Source organism: Eptatretus burgeri, chromosome 2 (genome assembly GCF_056783735.1).
Source record: "Eptatretus burgeri isolate ZD-2024b chromosome 2, Ebu_testis_v1, whole genome shotgun sequence".
NCBI lineage: Eukaryota > Metazoa > Chordata > Myxini > Myxiniformes > Myxinidae > Eptatretus > Eptatretus burgeri.
Window position 1 is genome coordinate 45,276,630 of NC_140962.1, and position 19,821 is coordinate 45,296,450.

The window sequence follows — 19,821 nt, forward strand, 5'->3', positions numbered from 1 at the left end:
TGATTGGCTCGATCGCGGTGAGACCGAAAGGTCCACCCGTGACTGGTTCCCGGCGTTAGTCCGAGAGGGTCACGACTGGATTGTCCGTCCGGTGGGCGACGTGCCGCGATTCGAGTTACGTGGCCGTCAGCACGCCGGCGGGCGCGAATCCGCAACACTGGTGTCAGGTCGTGCGATACAAATTCATCGCCCTCCTCACGGCACTGGTAACGGAGAACAGGAAAACGGGCTCTCCTGTCTCCAGCTAAATTCACGGGAATCGGTCCAGGGGTGAGAGAAGCGACCCCCGATTCCCTCCAAATTACGAGCGAGCGAAATTAACCCTTCACGAGAAGCAAGATGGCGTCTCAAGGCGAGCGGGAGCCGGGGGTATTAGAAATGGATGTAGAATGTGTAGGATCCATGGTCCAGGATGGAATCCCCGTGCAGGAAATGTTGATTGTGCAGGAACACGGACTCGCCCAACTGAACCCAGAGCCCGAAATGGGTGCGGCAGCGGCCGCGGTGTATGACACCTTCCCCCCCCCTCTCCACCAAAACCCCTCCCCAACCCTTGCCGAAACGGCTCAGTTGAGTGCATCCGACATGGCCCAGCTATGCGCCATGCTGGCGGCAATGAACGAAAAGATGGATGCGAATGCACAAAAAATGGATGCGAATACACAAAAAATGGATGAAAAGATGGATACAAACACAAATGAAATGAAAAACGAAATGAAAGGCATGAACGAAAAGATGGATACAAATACAAATGAAGTGAAAACGATGATGGATGCGAATACACAGCACATGAAGGAAGAAATGAAAAAGCTACGGGGTGAGACGCAGAACATGGGCCGATGCCTGCAGGCGGGCATGAAGGCCGTGACAAAGGAAATAATAGTTGAGACAAGGGAGGTAAAGGGTGAAGAGTTGGCAGAGACACGGGAGATAGAAAAAATAGAGGAGAGACTGCATGGTGAGGACGGGGTAAGTGACGCACACACGGAGGTAGTGGAGGATAATGGGGGTGAGCTGGCGGACTGGGTAGAGACCCAGTGCGAGCACCTGGATGGCCTCCTCCAGGAACGAGGGGAGGGAGGATGCCCCCTTGAGGCGAGTCACGACAAGGTGAGTTCGGTCGTGCTTTGCGAGGTTGAGGGGACGGGTGCTGTGGACGGGTGCACGGAGAGTTTGGGGGGTATAGAGGCCCCGGAGACCCTTGTGGGGACACGAATCCCCAGTGTGGTTGTCCCTGTGTGTGTGGTGCAAGGTGTGAGTGCGTCCCCGTGTGTGGAAGCGACCCCGTGTGTGAGTGGTGTGGTGGCGATGGTGTCGGAGTACGTGCTTCCCAGCACGCCGTGTGTGAGTGAGGCACGGAGTGTGAGTGAGGCACCGCGGGTTAGTGCCCCCGCGTGTGTGGGTGAGGCACCGTGTGTGGAAGAGACCGCGTGTGTGAGTGTCGCCGTGTGTATGAGTGAGGTACCGCGGGTGAGTGCCCCCGCGTGTGTGGATGAGGCACGGTGTGTGGATGAGGCACCGCGGGTGAGTGCCCCCGCATGCGTGAGTGAACGGCCGTGTGCAAGGTCGCTGTGTGCCAGGGAGACCGTGTGTGTGAGAGAGCGGTATGTGAGGGAGATGTCGGTTGGCATGCGGGAGCACGCAGCCGCGTCTCCCGGTGTGAATGTGATGGAGTTGACTGTGTGCGTCGTGACACGCAGGTATGCGTGTGTGGAATGGACACGGAGACGGCGACAGAGGAGAGAAAGCCGAGTAGCGGCTGTAGCTGTTTCGAGGACCGTGCCGGGTTCACCCAGCAGTGAGCACGCGGTCCGTGCTGTGCAACGCACGAGACCACCACGTGCTCGCTTGCGAGAGTGAAGTCCCGGTCCGGAAACGCACGCGGTGGATTTGCCGATCCCGCGGACGGACAAAGTTTAGGCAGGTAAATGGATTTGGACCGGACGGGTTCTCCACGCGATCGTGTGTGTTAAGCTCCAACGGGCAAAGCACATGTGTTAGCGTGGGGAACCCCTCGAGACGTGGGGCTTGTGTTTTTTTTTTATGCGCACGGTGACGTCATGGCTGCACGTGTGGTTGGAATCCGGCAGGAGGGGTATCTCTGCCGGATGGTACCGTCCAAGGAGGGACGAGGAACACGTGCAGCTGCATGACGTCACGGGCAGGTGTAAAGTGCGCGAGCTCTGAGTGGCCGCGCACGTGCTGCGCATGAAAAAAAAAAAAAAAAGCAAGCCTCACTTTCGGGTGCAAAGGATTCCTGGGCAAGGGGTGGAAGACCCCCTTGACCCGGGGCACAGGATGGAAACTAGTTAGGGGGAAGGGTTAGCTTAGTTAGACCGACTCCATGGGGCAGGGGTAAGTCCTCATGGAGTCCGTGGAATGGATTAGTTAGAGGGATTGTAGCCAGATTTAGGTTGGGAAATAAAATGATTTATTTGGAGACAGTGACAGACTTTGGATGTGTAGAGGGGACGTAGCTTAGCTACATAGTGTTAAAAGGAACGTGCTGTAGTATAAGGGACGACGTGGGAGCACGAGTTAGTTAGGGGAGGTAGTTAGAAGGATGGCAGAGTTCAGCGGTGTGTGTGTTGAAGAGTTGGTGAGTTGTGAGGTGAGTACTTGTTGAGTGAGTGAGGCCAGCGGGTCTGTGTGTATGGAGCGAATGGGGAATGCATGGTGCGATGAGTGATTGGGGGGAGGAGTGACTCCCGCCCAAGGGACCCCGGGGTCAGTATAAAGTGAGTTAGGGGGTTAGTCAAATTGAAAAATGGAGGTCGTTTTGTTGTTGGTGGGAAAGTAGGCTCGAGACCCATTTGGAGGGGTGCAGGAGCCCTGTTGACGGGCTTGGGAGCGTGGCTGCGAAAGGTGAGTATCGCTGAGTGGGTACCCCGGGCACCAGGCTAGTCGGCCGCGGTAGGCCATGGGCCCATGGGGGGCCGGGATAGAGTAGTGGGCACGGGTGCGCCTGCTTGGTGCGGGGGCCCGGGGCGCCATTAGCCGCGTGGGCAGTGTTGTGGGCACGGGTGACCCTCGGAAAGGGACCCGGGAGGCCGGCCTGCCACGTGTGCGTTTCAGGGAGGTGCCATGGGGGGCACTCCCCGGTGTTAGGGAGCTGGTAGGCTCGGAGGCAGTGTAGTGCCCGGGGGTGCCATAGCGGGAGATTCGGCAGAGGGTCGTGCCTGCCAAAGGGAGCCACGTGTCCCAGCCAGGAGACCGTGTGAGGGCACGGAGAGAAAATTGGGGGGTGAGGCCCGAAATTGTGAGGACACCAACACAGGCGACGGGAATCTGGGTTGTTAGAACCAATAGTTTAAGCGAGAGGCGCTTGTTGAAAGCCCCGGGGTAGTTTAACAGTTAAATGGTTAGGGTAGATTAGGAGATGTACCCCTCCGCACCATCCATCCCCTCGCTCTCGTTGTGGGCCGCTGGACCCACTTTGGGTTAGATCGCCGAACTCTGGGGAGGCCATTCTGAGGCTTCGTTGGGCCTCGACACAGGACGTTAGCTCTCCCTTATTCCTCTCCGGGAAGGGAACGTAGGGGTTGGGAGTAGGCTAGGTGACAGGATAGGTTAGCCGAACAAAGACGATAAAGGGGGTTAGAGGACGATTTATAGTGGGGGAGTAAAAATAAAAACAACAAAAAAATAAGTTGGGGCTAAATTGGGGTTTGACAAATTAAGGGAGTGGGTATGTACTGTGACAGGCAAAGGCGATAGGTTGGGAGGGAGACAGGTAGGTAGGTCCGAGCCCGCCTTCCAAGTGGCCAGCACCACCGCACTCCACTGACGGCAAAAGCTGGCCAGCTTCATCTGCTGGCTGTGTTACTGCAAGGCCTGTGCCGGCCACTTCATCGGCTGGCCGTGTTTTGCTTCAAGGCAGAGGCCGGCCAACTTCATCGGCAGCTGTTGTTGTGCTGCAAGGCCTGTGCCGGCCCACTTCATCTGCCGGCTGGCTGTTTTTCTTCAAGGCCTGTGCCGGCCAGTTCATCTGCCGGCTGTGTTTGCCTGCAGCGACCTTCTTCTGCGGGCTGTGTTTGCCTGCTACCTTTGCCATGCCATGCCCACTGCCCCTGTTCACCAGCCCCGTTCAATTTTTGCTTTGCCCCCCCCTGTTCATTTCCATGTGCGCCGGGATCCGCAAGGCAACAGTTTACAAGCTGCAAGAACTGTCCTGTTGGCAGCTACAACACGGGCCTGCAGTGGCGGCCCGTGCACCGTGTTTGCGTTCAGTGCATCCGTTCATCCATCCATTCGTTGTGCTCATTGCGTGTGCCACTTGAGCTGGCACGGAGACTGCGTTTGTGCAGCCCATGCACCGTTGTGGTTCACTGCGTTCAGTTCAAAAGGGAAGGCCTTGGACTGCGTGTGAGCAGCCAGCCACGTTCCCTGTCACCTGCATTGTTTTGAGCCAGAGACTGCATGTGGGCAGCCTGGCTCCCTGCTAACTGCTTTCTTTTTGCAGAGTTCAATGATCCTGGGCCATGGTTTAGTGTAAAATTTGTAAGTTAAGGTTAAGATGTACTGTACATATGAGTGCGCCCCCGGCATGTTTGTCTTAGCGCCGGCAATTTTATTTAAGTCGTCCGTGTGAGTGAGTTTGTTTAGATAGTTACGCAGCCCTCAGGTTATTTATTTTGGGGACACGAATACCATGAATGTCGCACTCAGGGATCCGTAGGTAAAATGTACTAGGGGAAAACTACACATGATGGCACACGAAAATTTGACGACTCGGGACGAGTCTGTAAAAAGGGGAGGGGGTAGTGTTGTGGTTACCAAATTCGCAAACCACCATTCAGGTCCCTTAGTTGAGGTATCTCGGTAAGTGCATGTGTAGTTAGGCCCAAACCCGTTGTCTAGTGGGAATACATGTCATATATGCGTGCTGCGACTCTTCAGGATAGCCGTTTTTCTTTTGCTATCTTTATTTTGGACCAACCGCCATGGTTACCACCACAACCACAACATCAACCACCAACCACAACGCCGCTTCACCACAACCGCCACGACCTTCACGTCACACCTCGCAGCCGTCGCATCGCCACCGTTCTTGCGCCGCCTGTGGGTACCGGTGTTGGACTCGTGCAGGGCGCGCGCCGAACAGCGTGTACAAAATCACGGATTTTGTGCTTCAAAAACGGATCAAAAACGACACACGCCCACTTTTTGCCGTCCAATCGGTGAGCGAGGGGCGGGTGGCCCCGCCCCAGGGCGATCGATATATGCAAATTTATGGATCAAAAAGCCTTCACGCCCACTTTTTCTCGGGCCAATGGGGAGCGAGGTGAAAGGTCGAAGGGAGGGGGTCAAAGATGAGAGGGCGAAGTTACGGGGCGGATAAAAGGACCGTGTTCGTCAGACGAAGAGAGTCCAGAGTCCAGAGGCGGAGAGTAGGAGAGTAGGAGAGTCGGAAACAGAGAGTCAAGACTTTGCGGGCGGTGGAGCTGGTCGTCGTGTGCGTTGGAGTCGGAACGGAGGGGACGGAGCTGTGGAAAGGCGGCGAGGGCAGACGAGGGGGTGCTCGCGTCGTGCAGGGAGCTACACCCGAGGGAGGCCGACAGCGCGACCTGGCCGAGGTGGAGACGCTCGTCGCGGGATAATAAAAATCCTCTATACCCCGAGCATCAGCAACCCCCTCCTGTTTCCCCCCGCGCTGAGATAGTGCGACCAAGGGGGCCCCTTTCCCACCCCCTACCAGACACTGTCCGCGAGGCCCGCGGAGTTGAGGCGCCATCGCCGCTCCGCGTCTCATCACTAGACGGGTAGGCCGACCCGGTCTCGGCCTCAGGCCCGCCTCATCCTTGAGGGTATTCTTTTCCTTGGTTTTGGGTATGTGTTGTCGGCGCCGTCTGTGAAGTAGAATTGTATAAGTGTTGCCGTGTGCTCGGTAGTCGGTATTAGCTCTGCATTGTGTTTTCGCTTTTATATTTGCTTTTTGTGTAAATGGAATTGTGTTTTTCTTTTCTCTGTGCATTTGGTGGAATTGAATGTGTGCTTCCCGTGTGCCGCGAATAAATGTGCTTTGTGTTGAACCGTTTCCCGCTTCGCTTCGTCATTTCTCCCATTGAATCCTCATCTTGCTTCACGTAAAGGGTTGGTAGTGGGCTGAATACGCCCGATAACACTGAACAACAAAAATTTTTTACTGGAGATGTGTAAAGTGATTTAGACTAATTTGGGTACGCTGATTTCAAAAATCATAACCGTTTTGCTGTATCACGTCAGGATTTTCAGTAACAGAAATATTCCCATTGCCAAGAAGTCAGGATTTCAATGAAATTTACAAAAATTCATTTATTCATTTATTTCATCATGAATGCTTCAAAATTATAGAAATTACAGAAAAACTCCACTAGAATGTAATTAAAAATGCTTTAGGCATTTGGCTTTGCGTTTGTGCTGCTCTGTGTCAGTTTCACAATGCAGGAACCAGCAGAAATCGCCCATCATGTTCGGGTTGTGCCGCCCTTGGTAACGCGTCTCCATGAGTGAAATCTCTTGGTGGAATCGCTCGCCGTGCTCGTCCGAGACTGCTCCCAAGTTGTCAGGGAAGAAGTTCAGGTGCTGGTGTAGGAAATGGATTTTCAGGGACATCCTGGAGCCAAGTTTCCTGAAGGACTCCAGCAGCTGCTGCACTATTTCTTCATAGTTGTCCGCGCGCTCGTTCCCCAAGAAGTTGTCCGTCACAGCTTTGAAGCTCCTCCACGCTGCCAGCTCTTTGGGGTTTAGAGTTGTCGGAAAAGTTTCGTCCTTCATAATCTGTCGGATTTGCGGTCCAACAAAGACACCAGCCTTGATCTTGGCCTCCGACAAGGTGTTGCCAAACTTTTCCTTGAGGTTTGAGGATCAAAAGAGCCTATAAAAACCCACGCCCATTCAGATCCATTGCCCGTACAAAACTTTTCATCAAGCCGAGCTTTATGTGGAGTGGTGGAAGGAAAACCTTGGCTGGGTCGACAAGGGCGACATACTTCACGTTGTGTCGACCAGGTACATGCTCTTTTCGCTCTTCCCAATCTTTCTTCGTCCAGTGATTCTTCTCGTCTCTGCTATCCCAGAGACAAAGGAAGCACATGTATTTCGTGTAGCCTGACTGCAGCCCTAACAACAGCGCCACCACTTTCAAGTCTCCGCAGATGTGCCAGTTGAAGTCATTGTACTTGATGGAATCAAGCAGCTGCCGCATAGTCTCATAGGTCTCAGTCATGCCGAGCAGCGTGAACCAGTGGGACTGATGGTTTCTCGTTGCCATTGTGGAGCAAAACAGCCTTCAAATTGTGCTCCCCCGAGTCGATGAAGAGGCGCCAGTCTGCAGGATCGTGATCACACCCAAGTTCTTTCAACAGACCGTTGATGTCACTGCAGAATGTCATCGTGTCTTCCATCTCAAAGAACTCAGCCATGTCTCTGTGACGTGCTCTGAACAAGGATATCTTGGTGTTAGGTTCAAGTAGATTCCACTCCTGCAGCCTTGATCCAAGCAGCTCTGCCTTCGCCTTTGACAGCGAGAGATCTCTTACAAGATCATTTAAGTCTCCCTGGTTCAGAAGGTGTGATTCTTGAGTGTCGGGTTCAAAACGTTCATCATCACCATCCTCTTCACCACTGCTTACAGCTATGTTCTGATCAGCTGGAGGGGTTGGAACGGGGTTCTCGTCATCATGAGGCACAGGTTTACGAGCAGAGACGCAGTCAGCATACTTGATGTGACCTTTATTCTTCTTGTTGAAGCTGGCGATGCTTGTGCAGCAGAAATAACAATCATCATGATGATTCTGCGGCTCACGCCATATCATGGGCACCGCAAATGGCATGCTCGCGCGCTTGCCCACCAACCACTGAGTCAAGGTTGTGTGACAGCTTGTGCAGCAGATGTGTGGTGCCCAGCTCTGTTCTTGGTCCCCCACCTTACACCCGAAGTAGTGAAAGTAGGCGGCCTTCATTTTCACTGCTGTAGATATACTTCGCTGTTGATCTTTTTTTGGTATACCGACCACAGACATAACAGAAGTTGTCAGGATGATTGGTACAGGAACGCCTACTCATCTTTATCTGAAAGAAAGAAATATAACACAAGTTAACAACAATTGTACGAAATAGACATGTTAAAGACATATGTAAATTTCATTGAAATCCTGACTTCTAGGCAATGGGAATATTTCTGTTCCTGAAAATCCTGACGTGATACAGCAAAACGGTTATGATTTTTGAAATCAGCGTACCCAAATTAGTCTTAATCACTTTACACATCTCCAGTAAAAAAAAATTTTTGAAATTTGTTGTTCAGTGTAATTAATCGAACCGTCGAGGTCGACGATAACACCGCTCGGTTATTCTGATAGTACGGAACGGGTCGCTTAAGTGGCCCGTGTCCGAAGTCGACCTGCGGCGAGGTGCGATCGCCCGGTCTACCCTCCGCGTGGGTACTTAGGTAGGTCGAATTTGGCGAGCAACCCTATCCCACGCGGGGGCTGATTGGCTCGATCGCGGTGAGACCGAAAGGTCCACCCGTAACTGGTTCCCGGCGTTAGTCCGAGAGGGTCACGACTGGATTGTCCGTCCGGTGGGCGACGTGCCGCGATTCGAGTTACGTGGCCGTCAGCACGCCGGCGGGCGCGAATCCGCAACAGTATTGTTGCATGTGGCTATCATTAAAGATTGTCAACTATTTTAACGCATCTCGGATGTTTCGATCCCAAGTAAGAGGTTTTTTTTTTTTTTGTGAATATTATCATGGCTGATGACACTGCCGTTCATAATACATTGTTTGAGCTTGATAATACTATAATTGACTCACAATGAATATTGTGCAGCTGTACGACGCCACATGCCTCGTGCTGTCATACGAAGGACCTCCTTTCGACATACTCGTGGATCAGGGAAGTGCAGATTCCTTCCTAACAGCTGGCCAACTACTACCTGAGAACTTCACTAATGCCTGCAGCAAGAAGCAGCTCCCTGTGGTTCTGCGAATGCAGGAGGTATGGCTCGAAGTCGACACAATCTCTTTACTTTTTCAATCTCGCTTGGCCCACATACTTCGGTCACATCTTTTGCCGCTTTGCTTTACTTCTTCATTGACTTTGCTTAAAAAGCCCCAAGATTGGAATGAATTCACCACAAATTTGTAAGTAATTTTACTAAAGAAAGATAATGGCATTTTCAAACGATTTGATGGTATCGTACTACTTCGTACTGTATATATTGTTATGGGTTCAGGCCGGCCGGGTCCGGAGGGGCTATTTTGACCTGCATCCTGATCTTTGATCCTGAGGCCGACGCACCACGGATAACTCCGTGACCTCAACCACAGGCACCGTCTGAAGTGGCTAAATCTTGTAGGGTCCCAATGCCCAGATCTTTCATCACCTTCCCGGTGATTTAGTTACTCCTGATAAAGCCCGTGCCTTCCACGCTTCTGCTCACTCAAGGATACGGATGGCTGAGCAATTTACCATCAAGGGAAGCGCTAGCTAGTCCATAACCGTAGATAACCCCCCCCCCCCCATCTACTGTACTGTGTCTAACCAATGGAGGAAACGGACGATTGAGCATGTTTTGGATGTTTAAAAATCATTCGCAACTGCGTGCATTTACAAGCAGAATGCAATGCCACAAAGAACAGTATTAACCACTAGCATGTAAAAGAACACCTTATGCATTTGGCCTTGTCACTAAAACAGAGACGTACCTCATACATTCTGTGAAAGCAAGTGTGGACAGAAGGGAAGAAGTCGGGGCTTGGTGTTGAACCCTTTCTCACCCTCACATGAGCAGGCTGGCCCATGTGGGTGCCAACCTGAAGGGGAGGGAAAGGAGGAGGAATTGTGGGGCAACTTAGCATAACAATTGTGCATTTTGTGAGGAAAGCACCAAATTTGGCACATTAGTAGCCTATCATCTTATGAACAGATTTGGATATTGGGCCATCTCAAATTCAGCCGCTGATGGCTGTGGCAGCCATTTTCCACTGCCATCAAAAATTGAGATGGCCTAATATACAAATCTGTTCATAATATGATAGGCTACTAATGTGCCAAATTTGGTGCTTTCCTCACAAAATGCATAATTGTTATGCTATATTTAGCTAAGTTGCCCCACTAGAAGACAATGCGGTGCATCATGTCGGGAGAGATGCGGGTCAAAGGAGTATGTAATGTATGCATGAGAGGAAACTGAGGTGCAAATCAGTAATCCCCATCCTGATGGGTCAAGGGGCAATTGTTGAGAGCTCTTTATGCATTCCAAGTGAAGGAATTAGAAGTAGCGATAGGCGATAAAGATAGTGTGAATCAGTTTCTGGCCACAGTCTCCAGGTAACCTCCGCTGTCTGTCCACCCTCTGCCTCATGGCACCAGTCTGCTCGTCCATACAGAGGTTTGTCCTCTTAGATGTTTGTCCTTCGTCGAGGCTCGTTCTCGCAGTGCAGCTTGTCGTCGTTGCCCAGACGCATAGCAGCCCCGATGCCTGAAATACTTGGGCTTTTATGGCTCTTGGGTGAGGCGTGGCTTCCGGCATGAAGGTCACCCCAGCAGCGCTCTTTGACCTTTGCGTGTGGCTGCCTCATTGGAGCACACCCAGTCCTTCTCTTGCAATTGCGGCCAGTCCTTCCCACACATGGTGTCTGCATAGCTGTTCGGAGGGACGGCCATGTATCTTCCGCTCAGCCACCCAGGGCCTGGTCATGTAGTCTTTCCCTCATTGATTGTGCTCGGGCTTGCATGGCTTTAATTTATCATGTAATGTATGATGTGTGTTTTTGTAATGCATGTTGCTTTGTGTGCACGGTTGTGCTGGAGGAAGGCATGGGGAAGGAGAGGGGTTAAGAGGGGTGGGAAGAGGGAATTTAGAAAGGGAGGAATTACAAAGGGAGGGATTCGGACCTGCCATACTAACGCAACACATTTCCCCTTCCACTGATATGAGGGGGTTGGGTAACCGAACTAAACAATTGCTCTGGAAATATCTGAACTCCAGGGTTCTATTACATGTTGAATGCGACTCCCCAGGGTCTTTCCAAAACCGCAACAATATAATTGACTTCTATGTGCTCCTGAACCGCTGGATGGAACAAGTTCAAAACTGCTGGTTGTACTTGGGGTAGTTGAAAATAAATAAATAAAAAATCTTAGTTCAACTTGGGGGAGCCATGTATAATGTATAATGCCACCCCGTGTGAGGGTTATTACAAATCTTAATACCACAAGACTCCAGTTTACTTCGGGGATGTGTTTCTAATGTCACTTCACCGATTTATATTTTGCTTTTTACCGATGAAATTATTATTATTATTATTATTCTCGGCTTCCCTTTATAAAGCATGAGGTCCAATGGCACCAAGCAATCTGCCCTGCCTTGACCACGATACTCCTCCACTTCCCTCAGTCAACTCTCTCCACTCTTCAACCACCCGGGCACCTTACTCGTATCGCTCCTCACACAATCCTCCCATCTCAACGGCGGTCTACCTCTTTTCCTCTTACCTTGCTCACTCAACCCATCCACACCAAGTGTCCAGTCTGTCTCAGCTGGCACTTCACAAACCTCCCTTTTAAGCTAATCTGCACACCAATCTCTTCCCTCAGTTCATCCATCCTCCTTATAGCCACCCTCTTTCTTCACTCCTGCAATCCTCCTGACCCAGTTGTTCTCACAAACCTACAACCTCTCTTGTTGTGTGTCAGTTCCACCCTCGTCGGACTTGCACACAACATCAGAACCTTCCCTTTCAATTTTCTTGATATATTTCTGTCTGCCATTACTCCCTCTACCCTCCTCCATGCATTTGCACACACCTGAATCTTCCTCCGCACCTATGCCTCAGACACCATCTCCGGTCACTGTCCCCCCCCCCCCCCGATTACCATTACTCCTCTTTTTATGAATGACAGTTGTATTGAAGTACACAGATGTATAAATTAAATAAAAAAGCAATTACCAGACATGAAAATAAAAATAAACCTCTTCCTGAAGCGGTCGAAATTTGTGTTACGTCTTCAGCCTTCAATGAACGTAGGCAAACTTGAGAACCAGTCAACATCAAAGGGTGTATTCACCAGCATCCATTTGATGAATTGCATGTAATTTCACTTCGAAGGAAACATTTTTACAATGCCTCTGAGCCATTCCACTACAGAAAATGTACTTGTGCGAAGCAAAGTACAGTAGCCGTCAGGGATTTTGCGATCTCCCGATTTGGTACTTTGGTGATGTATTCTGGCGTCTTTATCAGTCTTTTAAGTTGTCAAAACACTCGAGAATCAAAGGTATGGCTTTTAAAATGACGCAAGCTTGAGTTGAGACGACAAATATCAAGAAGTGGTGTTAAAAATGTGATTTATTTGCGAAACGACATTAAAAAAGGGGCGACGTAAACTGGGGCATTGCTGCACTGGAGCGGCACTCTGTGGAGCGCCAACCTTCACCAGGCCCAGGCTGAACAGTTTGTATCCCACTGAGAAGCCAGATCTGTATCTGGACCTGAAGTAAAATCTAATCAACTTGTTGTCACCGACCCAACTCATCCACCAAGTTTTGTCTGAATCTTGCTCTAACGTTGAGATCCTGCTCACAGACAAACGGATTATTCACCACCCATTTGTGTGTGAGATACAGGTATATCATTTTTTGTATCCCACTGTCAGTGGGAGACCAAACGTAAACTGCCTGGCAGAGGTGTGTGCTCTATCGAGTGCCGGTGGACCTGCAATTTTGAGCAGCAGATAGGACGGCGTGGACTGACATATTGGCCTGCGCACAGTCCACATTTTACGCCACTTGACTTTTTATTTTTCTTCTTTGGGTACATGTGAAATCGGTGGTTTATACCATGAGACCACGTACAATTGAAGATGGAGAGAATGAAATCGGAAACGAATGTGCCAAAATGGATGTAGCTGTTGAGAATCGTTGAAAGCGACGCAATAATTGATACGTGTATGCATGTCAGTGGCTCGCAATTTGGGTAATTATTATTATAAATAAATATACCTACAATTACAGCCTTTTGAAAACACCCTGAACTCTATTTGAAAATGATGGCGTGTTGTGTAATTCCATTCAAACCAACATTTGTGTTATGACCTTTCACCTCGCATTGCTCCCATCCTCATTTATCCCCTTTTCTGCCTGATTTCAGGGCTATGACCACAGTTATTTCTTTATTGCCTCCTTCATTGAAGACCACATCAAGCATCACGCAAAGTTCCTCCTCGCCTAAGTTTGAACAGCTTTTACACCAACTTTAATGGTTTTGCCTTCCGGACACGGTTCAAAACATCGGTTGGTGACGAGACGAGGCAGAGGCTGGAGCCACATTCTGTAAGCTCGAGCATTTCAATACGGACTGCAACAACCCCGGTTTTCAAACATGAAATTAATTTTTTTTTTAATCGAAATCGTCCATGTTTTGATGCTTCGTTTTGACGGCAGTAATTGTTGAAGCTTGGAGTGATTGATGTTTCTGCCAATTGCAATATTTAGAAAAGCATTCTGTAACTTCAGTCTGATTCTGGAAAGATAAGAAATTATTTAAGCCTCCCATCCTCCACCATTTATGATGAGCCAAATGGTCTACTCTGTGAATGTTCCTTATAGCTTTGGAGTTGAGGATATTGATAATGCAGCTCTCTTTAAAAGCAAGACCTTGCAATTAATTTGTAAAATAAAACAAAGCAAACAAATCTCTTCAACTTGTTTTTTGTTTCTCCGCTGATTAAGTCACCTGAGGGATTGTTTTTGGGGTCAAGAGGTCAAAGGTCCAATTAGGTAAAAATTATATTTCTGCACTAACTTGTGAACCAGTGATGGGATTTCGTCCAAGCCCCGTATATATTATGATGCAAAGATGAACTGATTAGATTTTTGGGTCAAGAGGTAGGGATTTGAACGAAACCAAGTACATGTCGAGATTAGATATTGAGGTTTTCGGTCAAAGTTGGAGTCAGGAAAGACTTGATGTGGGCAGAGGCACCATCGGTTGATATCACATTGTCCAGGTTTACATTACCTTTCATTTGTCTGTTTGAATGGAAGCTCACCCTTGGTGAATGGGATATTCATTTTTTTGGGGCCAAAGGCTTGCATAATGGTCAGCATGGTTGGGAAGAGGCCACTCCACACAGAGACCTCAATCCTCACATATTTCTTCTTCTGGTTCCTTGCACCTGATCTTCTTCTTCTTTTGGCTGCTTCCTTTAGGGGTCGCCACAGCGGATCATCCGTATGATCCGCATAGTGATTTGGCACATGTTTTACGCCGGATGCCCTTCCTGACGCAACCCTGGTCGCCTCTTATGACACACGGATATGGTACACCTATTTTAACCGGGGGTATACACCGGCCCAGTACACTGGTACTCATTTCGCCGACCTCAGAAGGATGACAGGCTGAGTCAACCCCCTGGTCTATTAATTCAGTGGCCCAACGGGGCTTGAACTCAGGACGTTTTGGATCCCAAGCCGCTGCCCTAACCACTGCGCCAACACCAGGCTCTTCCTTGCACCTGATGACTTAACAAAATAATGGCCCCTTATTTTTCTGCAATTAAGATAATGAGGCAAATCTATAAACTGCACTTTTGGATGAAAGAAATGGAGGATGAAAATTCCACCATGGAAATGACGGTGTATGAGGTGGTTGTTGGGATTGATGGAGGGACAACAGAAAGGGAATTAAGCAGTGGGGGGAAAAAGTATCCTTCAGCTTGTTTACTCAGTAGTATCCTGAGGGTCAGGTCAGGTATGGGAGCATGCACCAGAGCAGCGCATCGCTGCATCCACTTTCCACCGGTACTCCAGGGGCCTCCGTCTGGCCATCCCCAGGCAGATAGATGCAAGGCCCATCCCCATCTCCTTGAGATTCCGGTCAACCTGCTGCAACCACGAGGCACATGGTTGGCCCATTGGCCTCCTCCACTCACGAGACTCCCTCGCTGAGAAAATCTGGTGAGTAGGATCAGCGTCAGGAAAATGAGCCACATGTCCATACAGCCGCAACTGACGCTCACGGACGATGCAGGTAACAAATCTCATCTGAGTCTCTCAGAAACCGCTCGTTGGACACAAAGTCCAACCAGCGATAGCCAAGGATTCTCAGAAGAGACCTGGTACCAAAGGAATTAAGTCGCTGTCTCAGATCCTTGGTCAGAGTCCAAGTCTCGCATCCATAGAGCAAGACTGGAAGCACCAAGGACCTGAAGACTCAGACTTTCGTCTTCCCACACAGGTACCGGCAGCGCCACACCCCATGATCCAGTGAATCCATGACTCCCCAGGCCCGACCCAGACGTCTATTGACCTCTGTCTCACAGCCAGCAGAGACATGAATATCACTGCCAAGGTAAGTGAATCTCTCTGTGACCTCAACATCCTCACCACAAACAGATACAGACAGGATAGGAGCATCCAAGATGTCATTGAAAGCCTGCATGTTAGTTTTGACACAGGAAACCCGTAATCCCAGTGGCTCAGACTCCTCATTCAGCACCTCGAGGGCCCCCAAAAGGATATCGAAAGTCTCCGCAAGGATGACTGCATCATCTGCGAAATCAAGGTCAGAGATCTTGACATTCCCAAACGATGCACCGCAGCTTTATCTCTCTGACATCCCCCCTAGAATCCAGTCCATACAAGTGCTGAAAAGTGTGGGGGCCAGTACACACCCCTGACGAACTCCAGTAACAACTGAAAATGAGTCAGAGATGGTACCACCACACTTCACAGCACTCTCAGTACCAGAGTAGAATTCAGACATGAGATCGATCAGTTTTGGTGGCACCCCACGAAGACCAAGAATCTTCCAGAGGACATCCCGATTCACTGAATCGAACGCTTTACAGAGATCAACATAGGCTGCAAGCAGCCCCTGCCGAAACTCTCATCTGCATTCGGTGAGGACCCGAAGAGCAAGGATACCGTCAATCGTCGACTTCCTTTGGTGTAAAGCCTGACTGTTCTGGACGCTGGTGCTCAAGTAGATGATGGCGAACCCCATCAAGAATTATCTGAGCAAAGAACTTGCCCGGCACTGAGAGCAGCGTCACCCCTCGGTAGATGTTGCAGTCTTGGCCGATCACCCTTCCCTTTCCAAAGAGGGACAACAAGGCCCCTCTTCCAATCAGTTGGGTTGATGCCTGTGTTCCAGGCAGAGCACAGAACTGCATTCAACGACACGAGTGCAGCATTTCCACCAGCCTTGAGAAGTTCAGCATGGATGCCACAGATCCCTGGAGAAACCCCGTTTCAACTGGTTCACCGCCGCCCGTGTTTCCACAAGCGAAGGTGGACCACAGTTGATTGGAGGGTCAGCAACAGGGATTGTAACACCCCTGACGTCCAACTCGACAGCTGGTGGATCAGCCTGGGATAACCGCTCAAAGTAACCGGCCCAGCGGGCCTTCACTTCGGACGCCTCTGTCAAGAGCCTACCACTCTCTGCTCTAACTGCAGTGCACCGAGGGATGGGCTTGGATGAACGCAATGTGCGAATTCCCTTGTAAGCAAGATGAGAATTACCTGTCCACAGGTGATGCTCTACCCCCTCACAGATTCCTCGCACATTGGCCTCCTTGTCTACCCTTAGCGCACGTGCAGTTTTACGCCTCAGCTCCCTGAACAGCTCAGCTCTGCCATTCAGCCTGGTCCTGCGACTCTGGCCAATGGTATCCAGTGTCCCTTGAGAGACAAAATTCTTCTTTGCCAGACGGTGAGTTCCAAGACATCCACCGGCAACATCAAGGACGGTGGTCTTGAAGGCACTCCACAACTCTTCAGGACCCCCCAAATCTCCACTCAGCCTGTTCGCAAACTCCTCAGCGACCCTCTCTCTCATCGTTGAGCTTGCCAACATCCAGCCGAGGCTGGGATGGTACCATTCTCCCGGATTTAAGGTGCAGCTTCAGAGTTGCTACAACATGCCGGTGGTCAGTATTGAGGAACTGAACACTCCTGTCGACGCTGCAGTACTGGATCATCCTCCAGCGACCATCAACGAGGACATGGTCAATCTCCTTTTCCACACCGCCAGCGTTGGAATACCAAGTCCAGAGATGAGCTTGTGGGCGCTGAAACCATGAACCAGCCACCCTAAGTCCATGACTTCTTGCAAAGTCAAGGAACTTATTGCTATTCTGGTTCATAGTTCCTGACCCAAGGGGACCAACATGTCTCATAACCATCCCTATCAGTTCCAGTCGATGCATTGAAATCCCCCAAGACCAGAAGTGAATCTCGTCTGGGGCACTGATCAACCACAGACTCAAGTGTGGCGTAGAATGCATCCTTCACGGTGAGATCACTCGCCTCAGTCGGAGCATAAACAGAGACCAGGGAAATGACACCTAAGGAGTGACGAATCCTGAGTCTCATAATACGCTCGTTGCCCGGTGTTACCTCAATTATCATTGGGGTCAGCTTATTGGACACAGCTCCAGCAACCCCTTGGGAATGGTAACCATCAGAGTGACCAGACCAATAGTAGGTGTAACCACCCACCATGATCTCACCGCAATCCGGTCTCCGAACCTCAGAGAGTGCTACAATCCCGATGTCCAAACACTTGAGCTCAGATGATAACAGAGACAGGTGATCATCCTCTCTTAGGGATAGGACATTCCAGGCACCCACCCGAAGGGACCACCTCAGGTTAACCCAAGGAGACCGCCGTCTGGTGGACGACACCTCAGCACTACTCTGACACACTCTCCCGCAATCTGACCCAGGAATGTTACCCCGTGGTTTTCCTCCTGTCGTCAAAGATTGGGGGTCCCGAAGGTTTTGCCCCAATCCCGTCATCCGGTGAGCTGCCCTGCAAAGGGAAGCTGCACAGGACGTACTCCCACAGAGTGGGTTTTTAGATTTCTTTCCGTTTTTGTGTTTTGCGGAATGAAGAGTTTTATGGTGGCCGGAGTGCAAATCCTGCCACCAACCTCCTAATAAGACGTAACCCAACTGCAGGAGGACGTCCGCAGACACAGTTGGGCACTAGATATGGATGGCCGTTGGCTCACAAGGAGCTCCTCCATCCTTTGACAGGTTTTGTTTTTAATGCTGCTGGGTGTCCATATCCAAACACCCTGCTCACCAAAAACTTGTGGGGGAGACGGTTTAGTCGCCGACAACCCGACCATGGAACAGGTTAGTACAGGTTTACATGATACCTGGAGCAAATCACAGATCTAATCTGTCCTGACCTGACATTTAATCTGGCTCTTGACATTCTGAGGGTGTTGCTTGCTTTGTGGGTGGGATCGTGGCATATTTGACCCCATTTAACTAATTTTAGATTTCGATAAGATGTGCTTCCTCACAAGAACTATTTATGAAGAAGATTAATCAATTTCTTTGGTGAACTTCAATGAAAATTCACGAGATTTTCCCATCCACGATGAACCTTTTACCTGGCTCCATGGTGTGATGGTTGGAGCATTCACTGAGTCTGGGAGGTCAGTGGTTCAAACCTCGACCAACAGCATTTTTTTTTAAGGATAGAGCATGGATAGACAATCATCGGTTGGTAATAACAGCACAGGATCTTATGGGTCAAATAGCCTCCTGCATCGAAATCCCTTGTAAAAGAAACTTTTTACAAAATCTTCCAGAAATTAACCCCGATGGTGATTATCCCTCTGAAGGAAATTTAATTATCTTAATCCAATTCTAAAATTCTCTTTACATGTTGTTTGTTGACAGGAAGATGCACAATATTTCAGGGTTCCAGATTGAATTTGTCCAATGCCATATGCACTCCATGAAAAAAGTTCTCATTGTGAAGATACATCCATCATATCACAGAAAATCAGCATCGAGTTTATCTTGGAGATGTGATCAACTCTCACTGTAAAAGACTTCGATTCAATCTTTGTAGAAAACCCCAGTAACTCTCAACGAATCATGTCAAGATCTTACCGAGATTTTGCAGATGATGCAGTCATCCTTGCAGAGACGGGACATCCTTTTGGGGGCCCTCGAGGTGCTGAATGAGGAGTCAGAGCCGCTGGGGTTATGGGTTTCCTGGGTCTAAACTAAGATCCAGGCTTTCAATGACCTCTTGAATGCTGCTATCCTGTCTGTACTCATTTGCGGTGAGGATGTTGACGTCATAGAGATTCACTTATCTTGGCAGGGATATTCATGTCTGTTGGCTGTGAGCCAGAGGTCAACAGATGTCTGGGTCGAGGCTGGGGAGTCATGGATTCACTGGATCATGGGGTGTGGTGCTGTCGGTACATGTGTAGGACAAAAGTCCAAGTCTTTAGATCCTTGGTGCTTCCAGTCTTGCTCTATGGATGTGAAACTTGGACTATAACCATGGATTTGAGACGGAGACTTAATTCCTTTGGTACCAGATCTCTTCGGAGAATCCTTCGCTATCGCTGGTCAGACTTTGTGTCCAACGAGCAGTTGCTGAGAGACTCAAACGAGATTTGTTACTTCGATAGTCCGTGAGTGTCAGCTGCAGCTGTTTGGACATGTGGCTCATTTTCCTGATGCTGACCCTGCTCACCAGATTCTCTCGGTGAGGGAGCCTCGTGAGTGGAGGAGGCCAATGGGCCGACCACATGCCTCGTGGTTGCAGCAGATTGATCGGCATCTCAAGGAGATCCCCATCGGCATGGGGATGTGCCTGGCATTTGCTTGGGATAGCCAGACGGAGGCCACTGGAGTACCGGCGGAAAGTGGACGCAGCGACACGCTGCTCTGGTGCAGGCTTCCATACCTGACCCGAATCAATTGTGAAATCAAATTTTACAATAATTTTGAAACTGTTGTGCACATTTCATTGGTACCAATTTGTTTGTGCTTTTACATCATGAACTATGT

The 19,821-nt window shown here is 49.8% G+C and overlaps 1 protein-coding gene across 1 annotated transcript in view; it reads left to right on the top strand.

The window, feature by feature from the left end:
• ESD (esterase D) overlaps positions 1-13,682 on the top strand; it is a 57,642-nt gene extending 43,960 nt beyond the window's left edge. Inside the window, exons 7-8 of the mRNA XM_085869206.1 lie at positions 8,814-8,981; positions 13,139-13,682. Coding sequence (XP_085725332.1) covers positions 8,814-8,981; positions 13,139-13,219 — 249 coding nt within the window. The 3' untranslated portion in view covers positions 13,220-13,682. The remainder of the gene's footprint in view (positions 1-8,813; positions 8,982-13,138) is intronic.
• The last annotated feature ends 6,139 nt before the right edge of the window (positions 13,683-19,821 follow it).